This window comes from Triplophysa dalaica, chromosome 4 (genome assembly GCF_015846415.1).
Source record: "Triplophysa dalaica isolate WHDGS20190420 chromosome 4, ASM1584641v1, whole genome shotgun sequence".
NCBI classification, from domain to species: domain Eukaryota; kingdom Metazoa; phylum Chordata; class Actinopteri; order Cypriniformes; family Nemacheilidae; genus Triplophysa; species Triplophysa dalaica.
Genome location: NC_079545.1, coordinates 18,484,542 through 18,507,045, shown reverse-complemented (window position 1 = coordinate 18,507,045; position 22,504 = coordinate 18,484,542). Strand labels below are relative to the sequence as shown.

General features: G+C 36.5%; 1 protein-coding gene across 3 annotated transcripts; it reads left to right on the top strand.

Annotated features, from left to right (window-relative positions):
- The first annotated feature begins 182 nt into the window (after positions 1 to 182).
- Positions 183 to 11,956, top strand: zgc:162952 (PKc_LIMK_like_unk domain-containing protein). Of its 3 annotated transcripts, XM_056746222.1 has the most exons (10): positions 183 to 489; positions 897 to 990; positions 5,891 to 6,084; positions 6,401 to 6,522; positions 7,139 to 7,187; positions 7,364 to 7,513; positions 9,884 to 10,051; positions 10,138 to 10,221; positions 10,348 to 10,434; positions 10,539 to 11,956. In XM_056746222.1, exons 2-10 carry the CDS (start codon positions 960 to 962, stop codon positions 10,638 to 10,640), a joined length of 987 nt encoding a protein of 328 aa, XP_056602200.1. In that variant the 5' UTR covers positions 183 to 489; positions 897 to 959; the 3' UTR covers positions 10,641 to 11,956. The 3 variants fall into 3 exon arrangements, with proteins under 3 accessions (XP_056602200.1, XP_056602202.1, XP_056602201.1); XM_056746224.1 differs by lacking the exon at positions 897 to 990; XM_056746223.1 differs by lacking the exons at positions 183 to 489; positions 897 to 990 and adding an exon at positions 5,479 to 5,607.
- The last annotated feature ends 10,548 nt before the right edge of the window (positions 11,957 to 22,504 follow it).

The following is a 22,504-nucleotide window of genomic DNA, read 5'->3' as shown; positions in this document are numbered from 1 at the left end:
CATCATGAAAAATCTGTTAATAATTCCAAATGATTTTGTCCTGTTGCATTCTACCTATAGTGACGGATAATGCAAAAAGTCCTGTCGAAATAGGCAACGCTGAACACTCCTGGTTTGCAGTCCGTCCTTGGTCTCTACAGGTGGGCGTGGTTGAACGGAAGAATCGTGACGTCACTATTCGCAGTTCGCACTACACAGCCCATCAAACCCGCATTTTATGTTTGCTAGACTACTTTAAACCCATGAAGCTGTCAGTGTGAAGGAGGGTGCTTTTGCTATATTTCACGATCGTCTGGGTTGAGTTGAGTGAGTGACGGAACATGGAGTCCCTCCAAGAAGCAAAAAGAGCGACGCCACGATTTGCCTCCCACTAGAAACCCAATTCATCCTCAAAGAACATAACGTGTTTAGTCATAATCGATTTTATTGGAACACTCGATGATCGGTTAATCATCAGCGGAAGTGAAGACGCCGGAGTGTTTGACAGCTGTAAGTAATAGATGCTCTTATCTGGGTCTACTAACTTACATCATTTTCATGAGAACATTGTTATGTCTGTGTGTTTATTTACAAAGAATCAAAGCCTACACGTGCAAATTCATCTTATAACATTTCGAATGGAAATACTGCTCACTATCCATCAATCCATACTCGTGCGTTTGTCAGTTTTGTGTTTATACAATTTATTTGATGTAATGCGATAAAAAATTGCGATTTAAAAGCTCTTAGTGCACATTATGTAGTCCACAACAGCGTGTGAACTTTATTTGAATTACCAGGTGAATGTATTGTTCTGTTAGTCGGTTTTTGCTCATCTTGGCTCTGTTAAGACTTATGTGGTTCTGTGTTTTGTGTCTTCATTCATTGTTGCTTGTATTTGTGTCGTTTTCTCATAGTTTCTGTGATATAGGCACTACCAAGCTTGTCTGTGTTTTGACTGGCTCTCCACCCATCCCAAGATGCAAATGAATAGCTTATTAAACCAGTGCAGTAAGTAACATTGTCTGTTTTGTTTTTTAATCATCAAAGTGATTTTATACTTGTGCTATTTCATGAACATCATGCCATTTCTTTACATGTCGCATTGGGTGATATTATAACCAGATCTAAGATGCCTGACTCATTAGAGTTTTTACATCTTCACTTGACATTTAAGTTGGGGGATTCCTGGGGAGGTTTTCATGATGAGGGGAAATTATGAAAGCCTGAATGTGGCTAAAATACTCTAACATCATATGTTCCTTGTAAATGGTGGGTTGCTTATCAGAGTATCACAATCTTGTGGCCACTTTTACGGGGATGTGATCAATGTGTCTTTACTCAGTGTCTTGGTTTGAATCAGTATCTCAGCATTAAGTCTCAGGCAAGATCACAGTGTATTTCTAGTGTATATTCACAACATATACTGGCACAGTTTCTAAGCATCACTCACAGTGGATAGATGTCTTTGAAGCCTCTTGTTTTTTGTAGATTTTTAGTACATGTGGAAGAATCCTTGAAAGCTACGAAGGCTCTGCTGTTCGGAGAGTCTGATATATGTTTAAACACATACACACACCATACATATATGATAATTATAACAGATGTAATCACCATTGATACTAATGTGTGCTAATTTGTTAATTATTAAACATTATACCTCTTTAAAATTATCTTATACAGTGTAAATAATATATACAATCTGAATGTATAGCATATGCAGATAGGAGGGATGCGGGTATAAAATGTTAACTGTACTGCAGGTGCATGGCTGCATTTCCAGTGTCAGATGGGTCACATGGTTGAATTTGGGAATACAAAAATTCATAAATATCTCATTGGTCAGCGTTCAACATTTTAACTGTTTTTAATCATGTCAAATTTTTGACATTTCGTGGAATATGTGGATCTGTCCTCTTAACATATAATTTTTTAATATATAATTTTTCACAAATATTTTTAGTCTAGCCCATACTGTGAGGTGCCTTGTTTGAGTTTATATAAAAAAGAATAGTTTCCTTTCGTTTCATATGAATAGTAGGCAGCTATTTTCCGTTCTTCAGAGTTTGTGCTCTGGTGATGACATATTCGTGATCCTCCCTGGCCTTTGGTGTGAGACAGGAAAACATAGCTCTCCCTCCCTCCATCTCCTTCCAAAAGTACAGCACACATCCCAGTTTATCTGTAATTTGAAACAGCCTAAAGCCAATTGAAGATTAGATTCAACTATTTCTGAAATACTATAAAATACCCTCTGCATTCTTTGGTATTTTCTTTGTATTATTTAAAGCTGCTCAATACCTTTTCTTACAAATACTGTCTTATTTGTCATTTTGTCTTCAACAGTAAAGCTTAAATGTATGAAAGAATAATGCAAGGTTCTTTGCACCAGGTACTTCATTCGTTAGTTCATGAGAAGAATATGATGAAAGACTTAATCTAGCTGATAATGGATAAGTACTGTATACTTAGATATGTTAGGTGTTTAACATTTACGCAAGGAAGTTGTTTTAACATTTAAAAATCATTTTAGTATTTAATGCAAAATATTTTTTAAACTTCCTAAACCCACAGTTTAAACTTTCACAACCTAAACCCACAGCTTTCCACAACAAAACATTTGATTGGTATAAATGTAACAGGCATTTGCAATTGTATCTTATTGGTCAAGGAAACAAATTTTCGTCTTCTCTCTTCAGATTGATTTTCTCAGAAAGGTGGGCTCGCTTAAACTCTATTATGACTGCCATCACTCCTGAATTGCTTTGAGAATTCATGAAAGCACATGGGAGTTTGATCGGTTGCTGTGTTTAAACAGTCAGAATTCAATACTTCTTGAGTCTTGATAGGAAGGATAGACACAGACTGAAAAGACAGAGACATCAGTATGACTTCTGGCATTTTTGTCGTATGGAATGCCATCCTGACCACTGTGCTGAATGTTGTTTTGTGGAGAGAAAGAGTGGGAGGGAATCTGAGGGGGAGATCTCTGGGCTGATGCCAAAGCTGCTCTCTTCTCCAGCAAATCCAATCTGGAACAGACTTACAGCTACTGCCCCTGCACTTCACACCATCCAATGTGAATGTTCTGTTTCTCTGAGAACATGTCATGATGTGGATAAAATTACTGCAAAAAGATTATGAAGGTGTATTATGGTGTGAGTGGAAGTGATTTACTTGGTGTGAATTTCGTGACTTGAACATGTAACACCCTCTTGTTTAGTTGTTCTGTACTTTAAACTAAAATTTTATTGTAGCATGGTAGTTTCTTTGAGGAAAAAAATCTGACTCCATGTGCCCTTTTAAACTTTTGCCAGTAACTTACTGTAGATGTAATTTTCAATTTTGTCTTAACCATAAACTTTCCTAGTTCTTATATTTTCTTTCATAAAACAAGACAAAATATCTTAGGTAACTATTCTTGTTATGCAAATGTATCGTTATTCAAGAAGTTTTAAATAGTGTACTATAAAACAAGACAAAAATGCCTTGGAAGAAAGTCATTTATGCTGTGTTGCTGTGCTAATGCCAGTAATGAGGCCAGTCTCTTCCTTCTCATTTTGAATCTCAAAAGTCAAAGTGATTTTATTTTGATTAAAGTTTTGATCAAATCGAAAATGTACTAATAGGAAAGTAATATTAAAGGTGCAGTTTGTAACAATTTCTCAAATGTTTCCAACTACTTGTGAATCGTGAGAAAATCGCCATTCTAGACAGTGACACGGGACTGTGGAGTCGCCTGTCAATGGCATCGAATCCCCGTTACCCTTTGTTACCACCTGTCATGATGTAGAAACCGCATGACAACAGTGTCGTGGATAAATGTGGAAGTAGTGTCCAGCGTCAAGCAGGCCACTAGCTTTTTTCGAGCAGTCACTTTTTTGCAGGACCACAATTATTTGCGACATTTATAAAACATTAACTCATCCGCTTACATGATTTTTCGTTCCCGTCTGATTGATGGCCATCCGTGGTTGAGTTGAAGACAACAGATCCCATCATTCCACGCTTCTTCACAGCGTCATCAAGCTATGGCATTATTGTTGTTTTTATCGTTAGTTTTTACAAACTGCGCCTTTAATTAATTAAATGTACTGTAAGTTACTGGCAAACCTGCTGCAAAACTACAGCAAAGTTTTTCAGTGCATGTCGTGGTTTTTGTTATTTATTCAACCTGTCTTGAAGCTGTAATCTGTAACTTTCGCTGCTATATTAGCATGTTTGTTGAAACAGAATTGCAGATTACTTTAACTACTTATGTTTATCAAAACATCAAATGAGATCAAACTAACATTTCATAATAAACAGTCAACGACAGCTCAACTGTATAGCTTTTATAAGCTATACAGTTGCGAATCGGGGTTTAGTTTGAATAAATTGTTTGAAATAAAAACGTTTTTTCCCAAAATTTCTTATGAATCCAGAACGTTTCTTGTTAATTTTGTGCCCATTCTGCACACTGAAGTGTTTGTCTTCTTTTAAAAGATCAGGTTGAGGCTGGACTTCCTCTAGTGTACATGTGAAGTCAGGTTGCAGGTCTCATGACAGCATGTTCTGACGTGCGGTGCACTGTGTAAACTGAGTAAATGTCTCCCTTTGACCCTCGTATATCACCAACCTTCAGTTTCCTCTACAATGCCAGACGTCAGTTCCCACTGAGAGATGTGGGAGACCGGAGTTCAATTCCAGTGGTACATTTTATCGCGGCACTGTTAACTAATGTGATCTTTGTCTAAAGCTATATTGGCTTGCATGCTTGATCTCTCCTTGACATGTTTCTGTGTTGTTCTGCAGTTTTTTCTCGTAAGTCTTCCTGTGGTAGGAAGATGGTGAAACTCACACCTGGGTGAAATATTATGTCTTTTACAGGAAGTTTTGTATTTTCTCAGAATGCGTTATAACCGAAACACCAACAGGCACTAGTACTTTGTGTAGGCAATAGGCATTATGACAAACAACCAAATGTAGTGTTATTCAAACTCTTTAATAGAATGACCTTCAAAACCAAAGGCAGTGCTTAGTCTTTTAGTTTTTACTATTTTAGCGCGCTGTGAAACTGAAAGGGATTTGAATGTGTGACTGGTGCTGGAAACACAAAAGCCTCATGTATGCACTCAGCTCAGGATGAATAAAGCTAGATGATTCCCTTTCGAGTGACAAACGCTGGCGGGTTTTGTAAGCGTGCCACTCCGTACTGTTCCCCGGCGAATCATCGAGCTGTGACAACTGTCTCCATTGACTTCAATGCCCTGCTTTTCTATCAGCGTCTCCCCATCGCTAAAATTCATTATCGAATTGCTTTGGTGAAAACGTAATATTTCTTAAAAATTTCTTATTTTGTAAACTTTTCTCTACTTGTTTCTCAACTAACCAGATGAAAACCACTGTTATGTGTTGAAACATTTCATGTTGCAAATATGCTGTGATAGTGGTGTTGTGTGTGGGTTTAGATAGCGGATACTTGAATTGTTTGTCTATGCTGCTGCTGTTGCGAGTTTCGCTGAAGAAACCACACTGAAGTCTCTCATCAGCACATCAGTCTTTTTCTGCATGGAGCCTGTCTATTTTAGGACCTCATTATTCTGCCAGATTTATACCCTACCACAGCAAACCAGAGTTTACTACTAAGTGAGCTAATAGAGCGCTTGTGAGCTAAAACCAAGATGCTGTGAAGATTCACATTCATACACTCGCGCACATACACACACACTTCACAACTTCTCTTATTTAGTTGAGGCTGTTATGTTTTTTCTAGTTAAATCTTTGTGCTTAAATACTTAACTTTTATTCTAATGCTGTTTGATTTGAAATTGTAATCTTGAACATTTCCCATAGACTCTCTTATAGTTATCTTTACATATTTGTTATTTCCCTTATTAATTAATTGCGTGTGTGTGTGTTTGGTTTCTAGTGGAGGTCTCCAGGATGTGTGAGGTAGACGTTTCGTCTGAGCCCACCAGCCCGACACTGTATAGCGAGTCTTCTGATACATACTGCCATGTGGATCGCTGGCAGAAACTACGCACAGCTGTCCGCAAACTAGAATTCTGGGAAAACTTCACGCATGAGCTCATTGGCAGTGGCTTCTTCTCAAAGGTTTACAAGGTGATGCTTTCAAAAAAACTGAATCTGTAATGATACTGTGAGATGTACATAAAATAACATCAAATGTGTGCAATGTGATATAATATATGTTAGTGATAAGAATAAATCATTTTATATAAAACTTCCTTATAAATGTTAGTCAGTATTAAAAGGTCCAGTCATGCTTAAATAAAATTCCATGCTGTATCCAAATGTAAATGAATTATTTTGCTGTTATGATGCATGCATTCTCTGATGTATCTGTGATGCATAGTACATGTACAAAACTCAAGTACTGTCAATCTGTGTAATTTAATATTGTATTCTGCATTTGCAGGTAAGCCACAATACCACACGGAAAGTGACGGTAGTGAAGATCTATAAGAACGATGTGGACCAGGCCAGTATTGTACGAGAAATCAGTCTTCTGCAAAAGCTCTCTCACCCCAACATAGTAAGGTAATCTGCTTTATCTCCCTCACCACCAACAAAGATTTTCATTAAATTCTGACTGTTACAATTTATGAGATTATTGAAAGTTTTCCTGCTGATAAAACAGCCAGTCACGCACTTGTATATCACTGTTGATCTACCACCACAAACACGTGTGTTTGTCTAAGCAATCTCTGAACAGCCTTTTTCCAGTGCATTATGAAAGGACAAAGCTACATTTAAAGCACTCTGCACCTGTAACTTATCACAACTTTCCAGTTACATGTCAACTTTCATTACGCCATTAGAGATTACAGTCACAATGAACTATGAACGGGACTAATGGATGTGACCAAAAACATTTGTGATCACCATAAAACATTGCGATATGAGATGCCGCATGAAAGATTTTCAATTTCAAGAAACTTTTATCTAAAGCAATTTACAGTCCATTCAAGTTTACCAGTGTTTGTGTTCCCTGGGCATTAAACCCATGTGCATCTGTTTTGTGAATATAAAACAATGCTCTAGCAATCGAGCTAAGGTACAAGAACTTTAACTTCTTAATTCAATTTATTTATTATTCAGGGTAATTCCTAATGCATGTTACATGCTTACGACCTCTCTCATCTTTTGTTTCCAGGTATCTGGGTATCTGTGTGAAAGAGGACAAGTTGTATCCAATTCTGGAGGTAAGTAGTCTGTCCACTTTGCGTTGTTTTGTTACATTTACTTCTGTTATTTCAACAGAACAATTGCAAGTATATTAATGAAATATAATGATGAAATATTTTATTATGTGACACACAACGGTAATTAAACAACTGCAACTTTATATTCCGCTGACAGTTTTTTTTTTCCTGGATAGTACGTTAGTGGAGGATGTTTAGAGGAGCTTTTGGCCCGGAAAGATGTTCCCCTATGCTGGAGAGAGAAAGTTGACCTGGCCTCTGACATCACCCGAGGGATGATTTATCTACACTACAAAAACATCTACCACCGAGATCTGAACTCTAAGGTAAAGCACCGCTCCTCATTTCAATAACACGCATAAGCAATGGACCGCTGCACTGAAGAAAGTCTCGTATGGTTTACACCGAGATCCTTTGAGAAATCAGTTGATCACCCGTGTCTAGACTTTACCCAGAATTCTCCCATGAGATAATCAGGCATAGGTGTTTGTGTGCGAGAGCGTCAGGGGTTGCCAGGATTCGCACAAGTGCTTACCAAACCCGGGGTGAGGGGCGAGGCAGCGAGGCCACTTCATTGTGATGGTAATAAACTCTACCACTCTCTCTCCCTCACTCTGTGTCTCTCTCACACACTCTTCCCATCTAATTTGGAAGTTCAAAACGCACAAACAATGAGCAGGCTGGCCCCCCCACCTCTCTTTTCGTGTTTACTCTGGCCTTGTCACTACGCCACAGCCCATTTGTCATCCATTCAGATAAGAACAATGAGCAAACAAAAATGCCAACCACGCAATTAACATGCACAACAGTCACATCTCGCAGGTCGGTCACCAGGAACGTCAATTGGTTTCCACTGTACTGAAAGTTATACGGTTGTGGGACGTTGTTTGAGAAAATAGGAGCTGCTAAAGTTGACTGTACTAAGCTGTTGTAACACGCAATGAATGCTTTTGAAACCTTATTTGCAGAATGTGAAAGAACTTGTCGCAATGAAGAAAGAGAAGAGAGAAGGAGGAAAAAAAGAGTTTTGACTAAAAGACAAAGAGGTCTTAGTGTTTGCAACTTTGGCCAAAAATCTGCATATTGTTTTGAAAGTATCAATATGACATATCTCACAAATATACAATAAAGTTACATAATTTTAGATGGTGGAAGATTAATATTAATATATATTTATACTGTATTTCCATGAGGAAATGTTCTCTTCTTCTTTTTCACACAGTTTTTAAAAGTAAATCTTACTAGTTGTTTTTTACCGTGAATATGGGATATGATATGATACATTTAACAGTTTTAATCACCGTAACTATTTTGTCTTTCATTTATCTAGTAATTTATTATAGTTTTTTTATATGGAGTCTGGAAAACCTCAGTCCATCTCATCCAAACCCATCATTAGCAGCTCAGCCAGAGGCTGCTGCAACACTTGGCATATGCATGAGTTACTGTTCTAAATTTGGAGGCTTTAGACTCAGGCTTGTGCTTTGGGTTTTCTTAGTCCTATAATCATTGGTCACGGTTTTCAGGGACTTAAAATTGAGCCTGAACTGTGGTGTAGATTCTAATTTAAACCAGATCCTTACTTCACCGTTTTCGTCCGTCAGCACTTTTTCCTCTAATGGTTTCACTGGTCTTACGTAATTTCTCCGTTGTACCTGGCATCATCTTGCTGTGCTCAGTCTCTTCAAATGCCTTTCCTCCAAAATCAGGTCATTTTTATCACAACTACAATATTTTATTTATTCTGTGTAGAAATGGAAGAGAGAAGCTGTGGGTGATTAAGCCTCTTTACAAAGTCTCGGCTCATCTGAATAATTTATTAAACAGACAAAGTTCATTTATCTGGAAGTTCTGCATCAGCCAGCAGGCACCTTGTCTCCATAGCAATTTACAATTCAATAGGAAGTCTAGAGAAAATAAAACACATAATGACGATCTGTGTTTATTTTATCTAGCATATGTTCGATGTCATTTTAAAATATTATTTATCATAGTTTAGGTTCAGGCTTTCTTTCTTATGTGTTTATGTATTTCTACTCAAAATAATTCAGACTGGATGTCAATTTTAGATTTATGGGATATTGTAAGTAGACTTTGTTGCTTGTTTTGCCGCCCCCTTCTGGCAGTATTTAAGTAAAACACTTCAACTTGAACACCGGAAGTGCATATTATCTGTTTTATACATAAAGTGGTCTTTTATGGCATTCCTAGAATTCTTAATATTGTTGTCTTTGATAATGTGAACGCTTTTTCAAAATGTATATAAATAACATGTTCCAGCACTATTGGTAGAGCATTGCATTGTTTTCATTTGATTTCCCAATGAACACACATGCTAATAAAGTGTATAGCTTGAATTCACCATTTGTCAGCTGAGAAAAAAGTGTCTGCCAAATGGATAAATGTAAATATCCTTGTACTTATTACAACGACAGTCCCCAACTAACTTCAGATTGGGCAGACGAACACAAATGTATTTATTTTATTGACAAATGTAGTAGTAAGATATGCATCTGCTTATATGCATTCTAGAGAATGTTGCAGTCTAGATTAAAAGTCAAATATATCTGTTATTACAACAAAATTTAAAATAAAACTTGCAACTATTCACTCACAAGTTCATTTTAAACTTATAGCCATATTATAATGAGACAAAATAATTGGCAAAATCCGTGTTTGTGTTTTACTTTACACAGAACTGTCTGATAAGGGTAACGGGCAGAGGCAGAGAGGCGCTGGTAACTGATTTTGGCTTGGCTAGAGAAGTGGTTGAACTCCCTGCAAAGGACAGAAAGCTTTCACTTGTGGGCTCAGCGTTCTGGATGGCCCCTGAGATGTTGCGTGGGGAGCCTTATGACCGCAAGGTGAGGACCCCAAATTTATGATGTAAATGTGTTCTCTTATTCTTTATCAAATGTTTTCAAGTATACATTGCTTTACATAATGATAGGTGGACGTGTTCTCTTTTGGAATTGTTTTGTGTGAAATCCTGGCTAGAATCACGGCAGACCCTGAAATCCTTCCACGAACTCAGGTGACTATAAATATCACGATTGACACTAAAGCCCGGAAATATAAATCCCAACTTCAGAATTTGATTGACGACTCATAACATTTTCTTCTTTTTCTAAACTACTATTCCTGCGTGGATGTTCTGCAGGATTATGGTTTGGACGTGGCAGCATTAAGCAGAATGGTCAGTGGGTGTCCTCAGCATCTTTTGGAGCTTGCCGCCAGCTGCTGTCTGGTAAGTGTATTTTTATCAAATGAGAATGTGAAATTTATAATGCAGTATATTTCCTGTTCCCATGAAGTATAGAGGCCCATTGCATTTCTATTTGAAACTCTCAGATAGAGGCGTTCAGGAGACCCTCTTTCACAGAGCTCTTGGAGGAGTTGGGTGAAATGTCTGAAACTCTGGAGTCTCCTCACACTGATCTCAGCACAGGCTGAGCTACAGCAGGTGCTTCAGTATCCCATCAGCCCTGCAATGGACACCAACCTCAGTCAATGAGAAATGAGAAATATAGCTGAACTGAAGATTTATTATTGAGCGGTTTGCACCGCAAAAGCAGAGTAAGGAATTTATTTATGGACCTAAAGCTTCAAGTGCTTCACTCATTACAGTTTAATTCAGCACAACTGAACATATTGTGCACAGCATACAGAATATTATAGTATAAAGAACTGTTGTTCCAGCCAAAAGTGTGTTTACCTGTTTGCAGTGTCAACATTTCCAAGCAAAAGACTTTACCAAAAACATGTTGCTATTTCTGTGTTTTTATTAATCCTTTCATATTTAAAATCTCCTAAATTGGATTTTGACATTTCAGTTATCTCAAAGTCTGAGAGCTTTGTTAAATTTGTTAAACTTTGGATATTTTCATATATTTAAGGTATTAGTAAACATAATGTACAGTATAAATTATTTGTTTTATTTATACACCAGGGGAAAGGTTTTTGTCCAGAATTAATTTGTATAGTCTTTTGGAGAAGTCAGTAAAGTTATTTCAACAACATTAAGCAATTTACACAGAAGCAAGTTCAAAGTTGTGGTATTTGCTTCCACTTTGAGCTGAAGTCACGCACTTTTTAAGCTCTTCATAGAGCCCTGTTTTCTGTCTTTAATGGTCTCTGTGTTGCTGTTACTCACACCAGCACTGGTTCTGCAATGCTCTGGTTTGTGTTCGGTGAACATTTCTATTTTCTTTGAAACATCAAAGCTCCAACAAAGTTAAACATTTCACGTTTTACTTCAGGTTACTTCTTTCCATGTGTTCTGAATTTCAGTAGTTATTGGCCAAAAACGTCACACCAAACCGTTTCTTTTACGTATAGTAAAATATTTCCTGTCTTTAAACATACCGTGGTAATACGACATGCACTTGCATGCAATTTTGCAATGCTTAAGAAGCATAGCAAAAAGTGAGTTTTAGTTACCCATAACTCAGATTAGTTACTTAGTTCTTTAATTTGTTCATCTTATTTGTATCTTATTTAATATTTCTCTCATTTTAGTTTTAATGTGTGTTTTAGATGACTTTGTGAATTGATTTTTTAAACATCTTACATTTTAACACAAACAAAATGGATATTCTGTGCCTAGGAAATACTAAGTGCTCTCTTTTAGTTCTGAAATGATCATGTTAACCTCACTGTCACAGGTACACAGGCCCAATTTCTTTATAGTCTAAAATGTTCTGTGGTTTATAGTGTTTTGTAATGCGTTGAACGGTGTTTATTTTTTCAAATAAAACAACTTAAATAAACGTTTTCATTTTATTCTGGGAAATGCCACTAAACTCTATTAATTTCATTATACTCATTATATAAAAAAAGTATCTGTTTTAAAAGGGGGGCTGTATTAAAAGGGGATGGTCCTTTTTCTCTGATGGATGCTGAAGTACGATATGGAGATTTTGTGCTTTCATTGTTAATCAACTAAATCAATGGACTTTGGTTGCTTTCATGTCTGGTTACCTGGCAACGTTTTGTACAGTCTGGACTTTTAAGACTCCCATTGCCAATCATTTTTCAATCTAATATGCTGTGGGACCTGTTATCAAACCACTCAATGCTAAAGATAAGAAATATTGAATGAAAGAATAATAATCAGAGTATCATGAGATTAGCCTCTTTTATGTGAAGCTGGCATATTGAATTATCTTCAGTCTTGAAATAGTGTGCTTTGTTTCAGTATGTTTAATTAACTTTGATTTAGTTACATTTTTATGGAAATGTTTTATATATTTAATCCTATAAAGCTCAGCAGTTACAAGTTAAGCAAATAAGAAGTAAGAGTCACACTTACACAGGACGTTTCGTTTATATTTTGAGTTATTCTTTGTTTTCTCCTGACATGAAATGTTTAGCATACATAAAATAGAATTCAGTCATTGCGTTCAGTGTTTTCACATTGGCCTGCCATAATCTCCATCTGTACACAAACATTAAATTATTATGAATGAATAATTCAACAGTGCCTTTTCAGGTGTTTGCTGAGGGCTTTTGTTAAGGCATGGCAACAGTCTGTTGCTGTACAGATCAAAGGTACCTCTTTAATAGCTGATGTTTTCCTTTTATGTTTTAACAAGCTTTATAGCCAGGATTTAGATATAAAACTCTGGAGGGGTTTAGGATTAATATTTTTGTTCAGAGGGCGATTACTGACCTTTATTACCAATATAAAAGCACTGTTAGTTACTGTATTATTTAACTAGCTGTGTCTGTTTCTCTGCAGATGTCATGTTTATCTGAATGGATCAGACCTGATACTGAATCATCTTTGAGAATGGTAATATCTAGAAATTAGGAGAGATTATAGTCCTGGTGTTTGTCAAATCAATTAAAAGGTTCAAACTTGTTTATAATATACAAATTTAAACCCTGCTAAAGTAAATAATTGGTTTAAGATGGTCCCATCCCAGCAATATTGGTCAAGCTGGTGTTCAGTTGGTTTTATGTGGTGGGTGACCAACACTGGTAGTGACACTAATTTTCCATTAGATGGCAGTGTCTTTCAACATTTAAAACGCTATTCTCGTCACCGTGCGTATGTCCACTTCAAATGCATTTAGTAATTGTTCATTGCGTTCATAAATTGGGTTTATTTTGTTGTTTAATAAAACAATACAATAATCTTTGTATAACAGGACTGTTGGTCCCTACATGGCTAAGACTGTGATCAGGACCTCATAACCACAGGATTATGTTACAGTAGCAGGTCTTTCATTTCATTTCACCATTTGGCAGACGCTTTTATCCAAAGCGACTTACATTGCATTATCCTATACATTTATACATGGGTATTTGCAATCCCCTGGGATTGAACCTATTGCGTTGTTAACGCAATGCTCTTACCACTGAGACACAGTTAGGCTTTCATCAGTAAATCTGCTGTAACCACACATATAGCAAAGATTTTTTTCATGTTGAATCAATATCATATTGGTTATTCTGAACATTGATTCAACAATAAATAAATGATCTTTGTTTTGCTTATCCACTCATTTTGAAATCTCTAAATCACCTGCTGCTTTTTTATTCATTTGTGTTTGTTCTACATCACGAAAAAATTATCATTACCAGCTCACAAAAAGCACTTCAAATGTCTCTTCATGTTGTTTAGAATTTCTAATGGGGTTCACTCTCTTTCCCAGAAATGTGAAGAGCCTGCAGAACCAAAGGCAATAATCAAAGCGTTTATGACACATCTGCTCCTTCAGATATGAGCTTAATGTTGTGTGTCCACCTGAAGTGATAGAGGCCTGATGGCCATTCAGCCCGACGCCTTTAACCTTCATACAACCCCCACCATAAACGCATGCATTACAGGACACTGGATCCTCAGTGGGGTTCATATGCTTCCTTCCCGCAGCTTCCTCCATAAAAACTTGTCAAATCTCACATTTGACAATGAATTATAACAGCAGAACAGTCAACGTATACAGTATAACATCATAACAACATACTATAATATTTAATGCAGGGATATGCTCAATGTGCACTGGCATAAACATATACAAGAAAATCTATTCAAGGCAACACAGAGAAGAGATTTTGTGGTTAAAAATTCAGTTTCACGTGCCACTGAGTATTACTGTTTCAGTACAGTAATATTCTCAGCAGAATAATAGGAATGTGTGTGGCTAATGGAGCGTGAAATGTAGGACGCCGGATTGACACCAATTTATAGAACCCTGGACTTTATGGAATATACACTTTTATATATACTGTACTAGTAGCCACATACAGTAGTGGCCAAAAATGATGAATGGTAGTAGGCTTATATAGTACCATTTTTATGTGAATGCCCCCTCAGGTTAGATTGTACAGTATATGGTACATAATTTACAAAACACTAACATTTTAAGGTGTTTATCAGGCAAAACTATTTGTATAAAAAAAGGAAATGCAGTATATTAGGGGATAATGGGTTTAATACGTGTATACAAAAATGCTTTGGAAAAACAAAAAACTGACATGAATACATCTGTTATTAATATTTGTTGATCTTTTTGTGTAATAATATTTTGTAGTCATTCTATCTTATCCTGACCCAGTAAGCTTTGTGCATATGGGATGTATCCCGACTTCCCGTCGGTTTTCTGTTCAGAAAACATCCCACTTAGTAAATTGTGTAATGATGTATGCCGTGCCCTTGGAAGGAGAGCCTATTAATTTGTTCACTTAAAATTTGATCTCTGTTTTGCTGACCACATAAAGTGAAGGTCCTTCTGTGTGGCAAAATCTCTAGCAGCAGTCATTTGTATTCTGGGAAGCTTCATGTGGGTGTAAATGGGGCTGTACATTACTGTTGTTTTCTGTAATTGAAGTACTGAGATGACATTGAATTTATGGCTTTGCCGGTTTCAAGCGTTTAGGGAGAGATCAGAGCTGGCAAGCCAAAGTGTTTTATGCTGGTCTCAGTAAAAGGGCTGTATGTTATAACGTGAGCAGAGTGGACATGGTAAAGAAAAGATCATAAAGTGGGTTAGTGCCTATATGAATTAGAAAGCCATTTGCATTTTCACACAGAGACAAGAAGGAGATTTTCAAAGTATTAACTGTACCAGACATGCTTCACTGGAACGGTATAACATTAATCCATCAATATTGGCACCAGAACTGAGTTTCTAAAATGCAGAAAGTGTACTATAGGGTCTAAAGGCTTCGTTAAGACATTGTACATTGAAATTCAAGGACTTTTCACGTCTCTTTTTTTAAGGATTACCATTTTAGATCTCATTTATCACAGAAATGTTGATCTATACATTTTAGAAAAGGCAGAGATAAGTACGCTGATCAGTTTGTGCAAATATTTGTGAATTGTCAATAAAATGAAAGGGATATTTCAGCCTAAAACTCTAGTTTGCCTTCTATTTACTCACCATCAGGCCATCTGAGATGTAGGTGACATTTTTTCTGAAATTATTTTGCCTTCAATAATTTATGCACTTTTAAAGTAGGTCTTCCTGAAAAATCCATGCACTTCAAGCACTTCATGCAACTTGTATGAACCTGGTGTGTATGACAAACAACACAATCCCACTAATTGCTATAAAAGGGGCAGTAAGAGTATAGAGCAAACACGAGTTTGATAAACCTAATCCCAATACTCTACTCATGCAAGCTTGCCCCAAAAACGTCCAACATTAAAGAAGTCACTGTGATTTGTAGCACAAACTGTTGCCCAGTGATCAATAGTGAATGTGATGACTGAAAGGCCAGAGAGAGCAGCTATCTAGGTCAACGATAAGCAAATACTGACATTGACGCTCAGAGAAACAGGTTGAGTGCAAGAATGAAGCCCCACTGTTCCCCTAATGGAAAATGTGCCAGGTCAGGGTGATAAAGAGTAAGAGAAAGGTTGCAGAAATAGATCAACATACTGTAGAAATGAGCAATCCATCATGGCTCCTGTTTACAGGATGAGGAGGCAGCTTGCTTAAACTGGTGCTAAAATAACCAATGCCCTCCAGAGAAAGAAGAAGAGAGTAGGACAGTAATCTGTCTGAACACTGATGCCGGATTCTCTCATTTCTTTGAAAGCTTGAAGGGCTGCTGATAAGAGGTTTAGGCTGGTTTTTGTGTTTGCTTTAATACCAAAATCAAATTTAACATCAGGTCTGTGGGGCAACGGCCCCTTTACAAGGACATCGGTTTAAGAAACAAGAAATGCTTTGTGAGTGCTGCCATATCTCTCCGTTGCCTTATACTTAAAGTATAAGTCAAGACTGTTTAAGTTCATTCTGAAATAGGTCAATGGATTATAAAAGGAATCGATGGTGACATGTCTAATGTTCTGTATAGTTTTTAACACTTACCACATGAATGAAATATGATGAATAAATGGTTATTAGTGCATTTTTGTCATCATTCATTTTATATTGTGTATTTTAATGTGAACCCAAGATGATATAGGAAGGATTTGGAATAATATACATATATACAGTATTAGCAGCCAAACAGCTGCATGAAGAACACTTAAACCGCAGTGCTTAAATTGCAGACTGTTTCTATGTACTGTGGTCTTTGTGAGTGACTCTATTGCTTTGAGCTCAGCAGAAGCAGGTGGAAGGACAGATAATGAAAATAGAAGGGAGTGCTGTAAACGGCAAAAACAATGATGAAGAAACTCAGCCTGAGGCTAGAAGACTCATCAGAGAATGTGAAAAATGGCCGGGAGAAGATGTGTACATACACACGTGATAAATGAACAACAGTCTGCACAATTGTGGTAACGTGAGCCACACATTAAGCTCTCGCCAACCAATGAGGTGCACAGAGAAAGGGAGGTAGAGTTAATGGAGGTTGCACTTTTGTGTGTATGTGATTGTTGAGAAATGAGCTGTAGATCCGAATGCGATCTTTACCACAACTATCATACACTGCCTTTCATCATCCAGAAGACTTATATATGGAACAAAGCTCAAAAAACAGCAAACAGAAAAGTAGGACATACTGTAGTGTAAAAAATGCAATTGTTCACATGATAGTAATGATTCAAAATTCTGCCATCATTTACTCACTCTTGTCATTTCAACCCTGTTAGACTTTCTTTCTTTTGCAGAACACAAAAGTAGATATTCTGTAGATATAATAAGACTGTTGGTAACTGAACAATGACTGTACCCATTGACTTCTATTGGACAAAAACCAAAGTCAATTGCCATGATTCGGTTTCCAACATTCTTCAAAATATATGTTGTGTCCTGCAGAAAAAGGAAAGACATACAGGTTTAAAATGATGACAGAATTTTCGTTTTTTTTGGTGACTAATTTCCACTGCTTCCCCCAAAATAATGTTTTATTGCCATTATGTTTTCGCAGATCTGTTAAAATCTGTTCATTAACACATTACCACATGTTTAGTTATATAAAAAAAGGGAAAGTGTAGAACGGCAAAACATTAAAACCATTAAAAACTTCCTTTAAAAGAAAGAGAAAGGTAGATATTGGAGTTGAGCACCAGACACTCGACCATCAAGAAGCTTCTTTGAGCAACAAACTCAGAAATAGATAAAGGATTACCCAGATGTCCATGACACGTCAAACACCAGCTGCCAACAAACCCCCATGGACCTCTGCGAAAAGAAACAATGTATCATTGATGGAATGACTCTCAGCCAGGCAGAAAGTGCAGAAATTCTACATAATGGCTCTACAATAACGTTCTCTGACCTTTAAGCAGAAGAACATAGGAGGTCTTATGCTGGGGTCCTATTATCCGTCCTGTTGCTTTCAGAAAACCTCTGTCATGATTCATTAGTGTCCCTATACGTAAAATCTACAGGCGCACAGGACCCTACAGATTTGACATTTCCAAACATCTCATTTTGCACCCACCTGCTAATTAAAGCATATTTGACAGACAAGCTCTTTTGTTGGAGTTGAACTACTTTTATGAAATGGCCTAAAACAGATACGAGGACGACATCTGTCTTCTCTTTCTGATTCCTTCACCCATGGGGACTTAAACTAGGTAGCCAGTGGAGACTGGCTAAACACAAATTGGGTCATATGTAAGGGATAATGTACAGGCAGCCGGTTGTTGTATGGCAGAATAAGCCCAGACAGTGTGATTAGGACCTGACGCAAGCGGAGGGTCTTGTATCACACTGAAGATAACAGATGTATCTGCTTGTACATTATCCCGATCATTACACAGCTACTTGTCACGAACAGGTTATTTTGTCTAATCATTTGTAAAGATAATGTGATATGTTTTATTTAAAGATATATTTACATTTAATTTGTCAAAAAAACTGTCAAAATGATTAGCTGCATCTGGGTTTTGTCTGTGATATTAGCGGGGGGAAATGAATGAATAATAATAATAATAATAATGAATTAACAAGTGTTCAGTAATGAACAGAGGTGGACGAAGTACACACCTTCCTTACTTGAGTGAAAGTACAGATACTACTGGTCAAATATTATTCCACTACAAGTAAAAGTTGTGAAAGACAGATTCTTACTTGAGTAAAAGTACAGAAGTACGTGCTTTTAAAAGTACTCAAGTATTAAAAGTAAATTTCCTTTATGTCAGTTGTGCATTCTTTTATTGTCGTATACCTTATGTCTCAGGGGTTTATTAGTAGCTCAGAGTATCAGTTGTATTAGTTAACTTCAAAATTTGCCCCAATTGACTTTCCATAGTAATTTTTATTCCTACTAAGGAAAGTCAATGTGGGGAAATATTTCAGTCAGCAAATCCTTCAAGAGCATTATATGTTTAGGACATATATGTTTTGTTCAGGTATAACCCTGTATGATCATTTAGCCTAATTATCCTCATTTGCCCCCCAGGCCAATATGTATTCATGAGCAGTGTTTTTTTATTTTGTATATTCCCTTTACCAGTTTTAGCAGCAATTTACTAAGTAGTAAGGTTCTTGTAAATAATAAAGTGATGAAGCCATGTGTTTGTTGGATTTATTACCATTTGTATTACTATAATTTAAATACAAACACAAAATATAGCCACTAAAATGAAACTATGGAATTTTTAGTTGCTGTTATTTTACTAAAGATTATTCATTGGAGTATGGTTAATATATATAGAAAATGATTAATTTGTGGATACTGTGGATTTACTGCAAATACCATCCCTGCTGAAAAAAATCAATGCATTTTTTAACTAGAATTTGATTTAACATTAAATACCTCTTTGTAGCCTGTTTTGGGTTTTATTCCAATAGGATTTACCATCCCACCAATAGAATCCATCACAAACATGTAGACAACAAGTATTCATTGTACAATTCCCATTATAACCATTAAATCAATTACATTTTATGTTGTATTTTGGGCAGGGTTCTGTTGTTTTTATTTCAACAGGATTACTGTTTTAATTCGTTACTGTCCACCTCTGGTAATGAATGCTAGACAGCTTTGATGTATAAAAATGGTTCATCCACTAATTGCATCTTATCACAAAAATTAATATCAACAGGGCACATTGGATATTGTGAACAAACCTGATGAAAATAAATAAATGAGGGCGAGACAAAGGGAGAGGGATACTGAATGAGATGTAGAGAGAGACAGAGATAAGTACATTTACTCTTTATCTGGGTGAATAATGTATGTTTTTGTATTCATGGAGACAGACACAAGCTTTCACCTTTCTGAATAGGGCATGGCTGGGTCAAGAAGTGCAAGTCTCTTTCATCCAGATATTAAAAACATCTGTCACTACAGATCTGAACCATGACCGAGCGCGCTCTTTTCTGAGGATTGGTCATCATCTTGCATTAGTTTATGCACAATAGAGTTTTAATAGGTTTTACATGTTGTGTTAGCCAATGCAGTTGTGGCCTAATCGTTAGAGGGTCGGACTCGTCAATAGAAAGTTTCCGGTTCAATTCTCATGGCCGGCGGGTAATGACTGAGGTGCATTTTATTCCACTTAGGCCCGGTTTCACAGACAAGGCTTAAGGCTATTCCCAGACTAAAATTAATGTGTGACCTGTCTTAACTAAATACGTATTATTTGCCCAGAAATATAAAAAAAATATATTTTTTAAGATGCACAGGTATTTTTATAAAGCTACATAAATATCTTAATTGAACAAAGACATAATCCTGGCTTAAACTAAACCATGTCTGTGAATCCAGCCTTAATGTTTATGTAAGTACATGTTTTTTAATGCTGCCTTTACATGCTCTCTGAGAGTCGTAAATTCCAAATTCAACCTGGAATTAATTTACGGAACGGTGCGCGTTCAATGTTAGCAGATATGTTTTAATGCTTCTAAATCAGTCAGATGAAAGGATTCATTATAATGAATGCAGCAATGGCACATGTGCTTAGCTTAGTTTAGCTCAGCTCAGACAATTGCTGGATTTTGGGGTTGTTGTTTATGTGTTTTCCTTTTCAGAGACTTTAGATTGGACACTTACGGTTCTTCTTAAGTAGCACGGGAACATTTTTAGTAATTGCCAAAAATACATGTTATTGGTAAAAATTACAGATTTTGCTTTTATACAAAAAATCATTAGGATATTAAGTATATCATATGTTCTATGAAGACATTTTGTAAATTTCCTACTGTTAATTTGATAAAAACTTTATTTTTGTTAGTTGATGGCCTGCTACAGTGCCTCAGATTAACAACTTCAAAGGCATTTTTCTCAATATTTTGCTTTTTTTGCACCCTCAGATTCCAGCTTTGTGAAAAGTTGTTGTTCCGCCAGATATTGTCCTATCCTAACAAACCATATATCAATAGAAAGCTGATTTCTTCAGCATTCAGATGATGTAAAAATCTCAATTTCAAAAACTGCAGATACCTGCAATCCACAAACAATTACACTCTGTCGCAGCCTCGAAACACGAGACTGAAATAAAAAGGATGATCGTGCGTTTGCGGACGTTGGGCCGAGACTATGGAATAGCCTCCAATTACCTCTACGATCCCTGTGTTCCTTCTGTATATGAGTTCTAAACTTAAACTACATCTTCTCTCCCAGGCATTTTAGTTATATTTCTTATGTCTTTTATTATTATTATAATTATATGTTGCTCATGCAATTTATGGTTGTTCTGTAAAGCACTATGGTCAAGCTCTGTTTTGTTTATATGTGCTATACAAACAAATAAAAGAAGAAGAAATCAGTTGGATTAAGACAGTAAATAAGTAAATTAACAGTCTATGTCATTGCTAAAATTAGAGGTCCACTTACACTGAAACTTAACTTAATGTGTAGCCTATATCTATGGCTTGTGTGGCTGTTACTTTAACCAATGTTTATAGTTAAAGTTTGAAATTTACATATATCTTTACACATTGTTCCACTCAGAAGACATTAACACATTGGAATATTTTTAATTCTGAGTGAAGTATTCTTGAGTTGAGATTAGAATGAGAATAATATGAAAATTTTAAAATATAGAATATAATAGTAAAATGAGACTTCTAATGCTTTATTGAATTTAGTTTGTGTGCAGTGAAGGCTATCCATTTTAAAACGATTTAAAGAGTAAATCACTTAAAGCTTTAATCAAAAACAATTGTTTGGTTTAATAGTATAACACTAACCTTAAAGTACCAGTGAAATCTAAAATAACAACGCCTTTTTTATATGAAATTTTCTAACGTTTACTGTAAATAGTTTATCAATGTTGGTCATTCTCTTTTTAAAATCTGTGTGCCCTCATAATCTTTAGTTAACATCTGAAAATGCACTTCCTTCCTGTAATGACTATCTATCCTAAATGACATATGTTAGATGGCTTGGGCGGAGCATCAGTTAACTCCTCCCCTTCAACTGCTTGTTAGCTGCCAGTTCCATTTCAAAATGCAAGTGCTGTTTTTAATCATCCAATCAAATCGAAGAGAAAGACGAAAGCCATTAGAAATTAGTTCAGAAAAATTTCACCAGAATATGTCTACCTGTCCGAAGTTTCTTGACATATGTCCACATTAAAAATAGATGTCGAAAGCTTCCCGACAACCTTTCTTTAAGAAGATGATGTTTTGGTGAACTTTTATTTCTTTTCGCCAGCTCCTCCCTGTAGAGCGGCTCACATTTGCCACAGGCTGATGAGACTGCACTCCCGTCGAGATAAGTGCGTGAGACCGATTAAATGAAAATAAACCCTGAATGCTGTGCTCCAGTCGTTACGATGTTCAAGACATGAAGTTCTCGCTGGTCAGCGTGGCCTGACAGCACAGCATGCACCTGAACAAGCGAAACACACGCCACACTTCCAGTAAGGTGTTTGTTGTCTTGGATGAGCAGGTTTAGGAAAAAGCACATACACTGCGGGAACACAAGCAGTACAAACAGTGATGTTTAGTGGAAATGCC